Genomic DNA, 8,885 nt, shown 5'->3' on the forward strand with positions numbered 1-8,885 from the left:
GCGCGTCTCCTCTCCTCCCAGCCTTTCTAGCAATGCAGTACTTGATGATTTTAACTCCTTAAACACAACCACAGACGCCGCCTGCTGTACCGTCCGCTTTCTAGCCACTGGTGTTGCCTGTTTGAGCGCCATCTCCAGACAGGCAGAAAAACGCGCTTGTCCCCTCTCTTATCTAAGGCGGTTGCAAGATGTTTTCACTGATTAAATGCTACCGTCATTTATGCTGAGCCCTGAAAGTTCATGACATTTTATTTATTTATTTATTTTATTTGTCAATCATATATAAGAAAACATATAAAAGCATAAACGTAATTGGAATACATGAAAAGAATAAGAGTAAAAAGGGACATGAGGACAGGGACAGTAGGCAGGATGATGCGCTTATGCCTTACAGACCTCTTAGGAATGGGGTGAGGTCAACAGTAAACAGTCTAAGGTTAAAGTTTTGGGGGTTTGGGGAGGAAACCACAGAGTCAGGTAGTGCATTCCAGGCATTGACCACTCTGTTGCTGAAGTCGTATTTTCTGCAATTGAGTTTGGAGTGGTTTACCTTGAGTTTGTATCTCTTATTGGCTCAGGTATTGTTGTGGTTGAAGCAGAAATAATCATTGACAGAATCTTTTTTTTTTTTTTTGGACAGAATTTGCTATCTTAGGGGGTGACTCCCGATAGAAATCAATGCCTCTCTACATCCCAAAAGTTTAAAACTGATTTTCTGTGGCTCCCAAGATTTTAGGACCTGGCAGCCCCATCAAGTCAAGATACTCCAAGGGAGTGCTATTTTTAAGGTTTATAAACTGTAGTGGAACATGGAGGATGACTATGTACAGCATTTTATGATTCAGTGGGCAAAGAACTTTGGATGTAAATAATGCTTGAACATTATTCACCTAACATCAAAAATATCATCAAAAAAGCACAAGAAAGAATGTTCTTTTGGTGCCAACTCAGGGAGCTCAAACAGCCCAAGGAACTGCTGATACAGTTCTAAAAAGGAATTATTGAGTGTGTCATCTGCACCTCTATAACTGTCTGATTTGGTTCTGCAACCCAACAAGACAGACACAGACTTCACAGGATAATTAGAACTGCAGAATATGCACTTACTACCAACCTGCCTTCCATTGAGGACCTGTATACTGCATGAGTCAAAAAGAGGGCTGTGAAAATATTTAGACCCCTAAACTGTTTCAACTCCTACCCTCAAAATGAGGCTATAGAGCACTGCACACCAGAACAACTAGAAAACAAGAACAGTTTTTTATTGAATGCCATCACTCTGCCATGTATTTAATTCCCTCAACACTGTCAAACTATTTACTAAGTCTGAATTACTATTACTATTAATCTTCCCATTGTTCCTATCACCCATCTCCTCCCACTTATGACTTTATGAACAGGGTGGATAAAAATCAATGATTTTTTAAAAAAAAATCAAAAAAATCTGATTTTTTTGATTTAAATCGGATTTTTTTATTTAAATCAGATTTTTTTATTTTTATTGAATTTATTTTAATAAAAAACTTTTGGGGTAAAAATCTATCATAAGATAGTTTTCTATTTAAGATACATAAATAATTTTTTTTATTCAGCATGAAATGTAGCTTAGTTATGTAGCACAAGGCTGTATATTCTGCAACACTGGGACTATCAGTGAGTCAACAGCAGGTCAAACGAGTAGCAGAGATGATAGTTGCTCTTTAAAAATTATGATTTAAATCAAATTGATTTAAATCAAATCCGTGTGACTGTTACTTTGTTGCTTGCATCCCTATGATTTATATTGTTTCCTACTATGATTTGATTACTTATTTGTACTCTATGACTATCATGAAGTGTTGTACCTTATGATTCTTGACAAATGTATCTTGTCTTTTATGTACACCGAGAGCATATCCACCAAAGACAAATTCCTTGTGTCCAATCACACTTGGCCAATAAAGAATTCATTTCCATTCAATCCTATCGTATCCTATTCTCAGTCATGGAAAGTCCCCAGGGATTATCCAGACCGACCATTGAGTTGCATCTTGGTTTCTCCACATGCCAGTCCTGATCTGCTCCTGGTCACCGAGTATCCTTCAAAGGGATCAGAAGCAATGTGACCTACTAAAAAACATTGTAACCTGTCTTTTTGAATCTTGTGGGTGAAATGAACGATCTTGGAATTCTTTGGTGTCTTCCAATCCCAGCAAAATCAGGATAATCCATCTGCATAGCTAAAATATCACTTTCGCTGCTACAAATAATGTTCCTCTTTAATTGAAGGAATTTTTAAAACAAATTAAGGAGTCCTGGGAGAGAAATGAAAATACAGGAAAGGTCTCCCATGTGTTGGGAAGAGAGCGTTGCATTACATTGTCCCAATGTTTACAGAAATGCTGACACTTTCCTTTCCCCACCTCAAAATCTATTCATAAGTCTTATGCAATGCTGTTTTAGAAATGAAGCATCTACTGTACAATTTTTTTCCTCACATTTCCCTACCAAGGGGGGAACCACAAAAGTAAAAATCCCTTGGTTCTGCTCACACCTCCCAGCCATCAAAGACTAACAAAGGAGGAACGTCCAAGGGAAGGAGATCACAACAGGAGTTGCGAATGAACCTGGAGATCCTGTACTCAAAAACACAATCCCTTTCCTCAACTCAATATTCCTACAGCTCTTCTCCATGAAGGTCACATGCAAGGCAGAGTAGCCTTTGCATCTGAAATTTTACACTGCTTTTGTCACTGCCCCAAATTCCCCCAATATATTTGCTAGTCATCTGGTTTCTTCCACTTGCGTGCCTCATTCACAATCTGAGCAGACATGCTTGGTGCAATGAATTGTTAGGAAAAGATAAACTATTTCTCTTTCCTCTTGTTTTCTTCTTCCATGAGGACTCACAACCTCTAACTACAGCCTGAGTGCTCTTATCCCGAAGAGATGCTGCCTGGGAAATTCTGGGGTGGAAAATCTCGAGGATACCCAGGGAGAAAAAGGCTGGTTCTCTGCATGTGGCATTTCTATCATTGATTATGATAAAAATGCAGAGAACACTCCTAAAATGATTTTTGCAGAATTGCACAATTTCTGCAGAAATAAATACCCAGCAACTTCTGCTGCTGATGGCCAGCCAGACAGCCATTATCAAACTAACATGTTCCAATTTTTTCTTTCCTCCTTCCCATCTAAGACTATGACATACTTGATGAGAAAAACAATCAAGCAAATTCTTTCTGGTCAAATTGAAGAGTCAATTTCTCATCTTAAAACTTAAAATTCAAGCCTTTACACTTTACTTTAGGTCATCACTCATCACTTTGGAAAATCCATCTGCATTTTCTTGTGTGCAATGAGGGTGGAATGTTTCCTGAAGCACCGTCCACTCTTGCGGCACTTAAATGGTTTCTCCCGTATGTATAAGCACATGATTCAAAAGGCTAGTCTTCGTACTGAAATCTTTCCCACAGTCTGGGCACTCGTATGGTTTCTCTCCTGTGTGAGTCCTCTGGTGTCTCACCAGCTTATAATTCTGACTGAACCTTTTCCCACAATCAGGACATTCAAATTGTTTCTCTCCTGTGTGAGTCTTCCGGTGTGTCACCAGATGGGAATTGTTACTGAATCTTTTCCCACAATCAGGACATTCATATGGTTTCTCTCCTGTGTGAGTCCTCTGGTGTGTCACCAGGCTGGAATTGTGACTGAAACTTTTCCCACAATCAGGACATTCAAATGGTTTCTCTCCTGTGTGAGTCCCCTGGTGTGTCACAAGGCTGAAATTGTTATGGAAACTTTTCCCACAATCAGGACATTCAAAGGGTTTCTCTCCCGTATGAGTCCTCTGGTGTGTCACCAGCTTATAATTCTGACTGAAACTTTTCCCACAATCAGGACATTGAAAGGATTTCTCTTCTGTATGAGTCCTCTGGTGTGTCACCAGGCTCGAATTCTGACTGAAACGTTTCCCACAATCAGGACATTGAAAGGATTTCTCTCCTGTGTGAGTCTTCTGGTGTGTCACCAGATTGGAATTTGTACTGAACCTTTTCCCACAATCAGAACATTCAAATGGTTTCTCTCCTGTGTATGTCCTCTGGTGTGTCACCAGGCTGGAATTTTGACTGAAACTTTTCCTACAATCAGGACATTCAAATGGTTTCTCACCTGTGTGAGTTCTCTGATGTGACAGCAGGCTGGAATTGTGACTGTAACATTTCCTACAATCAGGAAATTCAAATGGTTTCTCACCTGTGTGAGTTCTCTGGTGTGCCAGCAGGCTGGAATTGCGACTGAAACCTTTCCCACGGATAGGGCATTGAAAGGGTTTCTCTCCTGTGTGAGTCCTTTGTTGTCTCATGAGGTGGTGATTTCCAATGAAACTTTTACACAATTTGGACACTCTTATGTGATGGGCGTCCTGTGATGTATCACTATGTTGCCATGCTCACTAAAGTATTCACATTGGGAGCACTCGTATGGCTTCTCTCCTGTGTGGGTCGTTACATGTACCACAAGGAAGCTGCTCTGACCAAACCTTTTGCCATATTCAGATAATTTGTATGGCTTTTCTACAGTTGGGATCTTCTTGTTTAATCAGCTATGATTTGCAATCTGTGTTTTTTCTTCAATAGGCAGATCTATGGAGCTTTTCCACAACTGATATTCTTGAGGTCAAAAATATGTGTGATCTATTGTTTAGATCTACTATTGTTTAGTAGTGTTTTGATTACAGCTGCTTGCTTCTTCCCAGAGCAAGGCCTGTATCATTGTCTGTCCTATGTGCCCTGCCCAATAAGACCTTTTCCTTCCCCCTAACTTCCAGATATTTCCATCTTTTTCTGAGTGAAAAATAACCTTCCTTGATCTTTCATGCAATGTGTCCTTGAGTTTCGTATCCTCTACTTTTTCCAGCTCAAAATCTCATGTTAATTTTCTCTCTGTTCTCTATTAGCTGCTGGAGAAGGAGAATTGTGTGGTTTTCTGAAGGAACTGGAATATATTTTGATTTCTGGCTCAATTTTATTTCCTTTTCAACGTTGCTTGTTATTCTCAGTTGTCCAGAGTGCTCTTTTTGCCATCCTCTTTGTCTATAAGTTTCAAAGAAAAGTGTAACTTTGATTGTGTATAAAATGGTTACATAAGATGTGAAAAAAAATACAACAAATAAGCAAACATGCCACAATGCCAGAATAATCTCTTACATTAATTATGATACATTTGACACATGGAAGAGTACCAAGATATCTATTCAACCATGAAATTATGTTGTTGACTTGGGTCTATCATAAATTCTTGGCACTGCAAAGGGTTATCCTCAAATATATCTGGATGTACTGAGGATAGATTGTATAATTGCAGATATATGCATACAGAAAGAAATACAGATACAAACACCTACAAATGATATATGTGGAAGCTCCATGAGTTTTCAGCCTGACAGAATGTCCCAAAATGGTTAATCTCAAACCTTCTGAGTTAAATTTAGAGATGTGGGGGCTTTAACTGAGGAAATGATGCCAAAAGCCTCTGCAAGATTTGAAGCACCAGTTTTGCTCATGAAAGTCCTCAGCTGCAGATAAGAGAAGAAAATGCTGTCTACAACCCCTTCTGGTGGCATCCCAATTCAAGCAATCCTGACTTACTGAGTGCAGTTGGGACTGGCTTCTGTGTCACTAAGCAGCCGGTCAGGAAGCATGATGTCACATGACAGTGCCAACTTGCAAATTTTTACTAGCAGAGAGAAAATAATAAGGGAGATGGGGTTGAAGTTGCAGATAAATAGGGGGAAGAGTGACCATGTGCATACTGGAATTCATTATAATGCAGACACAAGCAATAGAGTAAAATCTTAGACTTTAAAGCAGCTGATTTAACAAACCAAGAGACAGCTTGGGAAGGATTCCATGGATGAAAATCTTATACAAGAGCCTTGGTGGCGCAGCAGACTAAAGTGCTGTTAACTAGCACCAGCTGCCTGCAATTACTGCAAATTAAAATCTCACCAGGCTCAAGGTTGACTCAGCCTTCCATCCTTTCGAGGTAGGTAAAATAAGGACCTGGATTGTGGGGGCAATAAGCTAACTTTGTATAAAAAAGAACACCGCTTGGGGGGGGGGTGCGAAAGCCCTACTAAGCAGGTATATACAAAAGTATGAAGGCTATTGCTTAACGCATTGTAAGTCGCCCTGAGTCTCCGGAGAAGGGCAGCATATAAATCGAACCAACCAATCAATCAATCAATCAATCAATCAATCAATGGGAAAACAACTCAAGAAGCCTGAGAAACTCTGGCTGCCTAAACAGAGGGATAGAATCGAGATCACATGAAGTATTAGTACCAATTTATAATGCTGTGATTAAGATCACACTTGGATTACTGCAACCAGTTTTCATCACAATATAAAACAGGCGTGGAGACTCTGTAAAGAGCGCAGAGAAGAGCAGTAGGGATAATTAGTGGGTTGCTGTAACTGGGAATGAATCGTCTAGTGAAAGGAAGGACTAGGGGTGACATGATAGCAGTGTTCCAATACTTGGAGGGTCAACTTCTTTTCCAAAGCACCAGAAGGACAAGACAAGAAGCAATGCATGGAAACTAATCAAGGAGAGGAAAAAACCTGGAATTAAGGAAAAATCCCATCAGTGAGAACAATTAGTCAGTGGAAGGGAATGGCTGCAATTTTCTGCTGCCTGGAAGACTGAAAAAGTCTCTTTTGAGTGAAGGTTGATTCTTCGGGAATGGCTTCCCTCCAGAGGTTGTGGGGGCTCCATTGCTGGTGGCTTTTAAACCGACGGGACAGCCATTTGTCTGAGACGTCATTAAGACCTCCAAGGTTTCTTCCAGCTCTCTTCCAAACCTCCAGTGACGGAGCTCCCTCTGGAGGGAAACCAGCCCCAAAGGCTCAACCTGCATTGGAAGGAGGCTTTTTCAAGCTTCCCACCAGCAGAAATTGCAGCCCCCAGTTTCCCAGCCTGCAGCACCAGTGGGCTTCCATTTGGGGAGGGAAGGAACCTGCAGCAGCCGCAGCTGAGAGGCTTCAGCCCAGTTGCTTCTCCGCTTCCAGCCCAAGTTGCTCCCGGACTCTCCTCCCACCTGCTGCCCTCCACTCACCTGCCAGCTGCTGCTTCCACCATGGAAACAGCACAAAAGCCGCTCTGCACACCACCTTCCTCCCATCAGCCATCCGGAAGAGGAAGTTCCTCTGCGCGTCTCCTCTCCTCCCAGCCTTTCTAGCAATGCAGTACGTGATGATTTTAACTCCTTAAACACAACCACAGGCGCCGCCTGCTGTACCGTCCGCTTTCTAGCCACCGGTGTTGCCTGTTTGAGCGCCATCTCCAGACAGGCAGAAAAACGCGCTTGTCCCCCCTCTTATCTAAGGCGGTTGCAAGAGGTTTTCACTGATTAAATGCTACCGTCATTTTTGACTTCTGGCAACTGACCCAAACGAAAGAGTGAAATGTGATACCACTAAGCTTACGAAGATTAGCTACGTGCTGAGCCCTGAAAGTTCATGACATTTTATTTTTTTATTTATTTTATTTGTCAATCATATATAAGAAAACATATAAAAGGATAAACATAATTGGAATACATGAAAAGAATAAGAGTAAAAAGGGACATTAGGACAGGGACGATGGTGCGCTTATGCCTTACTGACCTCTTAGGAATGGGGTGAGGTCAACAGTAGACAGTCTCAGGTTAAAGTTTTGGGGGTTTGGGGAAGAAAGCAGAGTCAGGTAGTGCACTCCAGGCATTGAGCACTCTGTTGCTGAAGTCGTATTTTCCGCAATTGAGTTTGGAGTGGTTTACCTTGAGTTTGTATCTCTTATTGGCTCAGTTATTGTTGTGGTTGAAGCTGAAATAATCATTGACAGAATATATATATATATTTTTGGCAGAATTTGCTATCTTAGGGGGTGACTCTCGGTAGAGATCAACACCTCTCTACATCCCAAAAGTTTAAAACTGATTTTCTGTGGCTCGCAAGATTTTAGGACCTGACAGCCCCATCAAGTCAAGATACTCCAAGGGAGTGCTATTTTTAAGGTTTATAAACTGTAGTGGAACATGGAGGATGACTATGCACAGCATTTTATGATTCAGTGGCAAAGAACTTTGGATGTAAATCATGCTTGAACAATGGAAAAGCTAAAGGAGGTGAGGTGATAGAGGGGGATTGATGAATAGCCAGCTGGTCTCCCCCTTGGATTCACTCCCCCCCCCCCGGGTGAAACGGCCTTTCCCTGTTACTGCCCAGACTCTCTGTTTGTGGTCGGGTCATTTTTTCCATCACCTCTGACTCTGGGACTTTACTACCACCCTCTTTGAACTTAATGTCGTTTGATCTCCAATCTCCTCCTTGCTGCTGTTTATTTCAGCCCTGCCTCCCGAGTACTGCCTTCTGGCCTTGGCTCGGGGGAAGGGAGATTGCAGGTTTGGAAGGAGAAACTGAGAGTCCTGGACAATGGCTGCTGCTCCATCTGCAGGAAAAGAGTTGAACTCTGCTGGCCTTATGTCATCCAGCCGCTGTGAGAGAACGGCTGTGGCCATTTGCTTGCACTGCAGCTATCTGACCTGGACGCCCCATCACTGTGAAAGAGTGAGAGGCTCCGGTTTTGTCCAGATCCAACCGTATTGCTATCTCGCACCTCTAGGACCATCGCTGATACCCAGAGTTACTCTCCCTTATCTCGTCATACTTATATGGCTTACACCTCAGTGGATCTGCTCGCGCTGCGAGATGCCCCCCTCTCGCGGCGATGGCCTTCCACTTTATCAAAGGCCTACCTTAAGGACGGGCTTTGGAGCCCCGAGAGGTGGCATGTTTTAAAGCGGGGATTGAGGGTTTTTTTAATTAGGGCTTTTAATAATTTTTTAAGGGGAACTGGGAGGG

The 8,885-nt window shown here is 42.0% G+C and overlaps 1 protein-coding gene across 1 annotated transcript; it reads right to left on the minus strand.

Moving 5' to 3' along the window:
* Positions 1-231: 231 nt before the first annotated feature.
* On the minus strand, positions 232-4,345 carry LOC132710056 (uncharacterized). The gene has a single exon (XM_060685460.2). The coding sequence runs from the start codon at positions 4,343-4,345 to the stop codon at positions 3,383-3,385; it is 963 nt and encodes a 320-aa protein (XP_060541443.1). The 3' UTR covers positions 232-3,382.
* Positions 4,346-8,885: the final 4,540 nt, after the last annotated feature.

Source organism: Pantherophis guttatus, chromosome 2 (assembly GCF_059756535.1).
Source record: "Pantherophis guttatus breed Tessera chromosome 2, ASM5975653v1, whole genome shotgun sequence".
Lineage (NCBI taxonomy): Eukaryota > Metazoa > Chordata > Lepidosauria > Squamata > Colubridae > Pantherophis > Pantherophis guttatus.

Excerpts from the sequence above, each read along its gene's own strand:
- LOC132710056 (XM_060685460.2), bottom strand. The coding sequence starts at position 4,345 with ATGAGACAACAAAGGACTCACACAGGAGAGAAACCCTTTCAATGCCCT.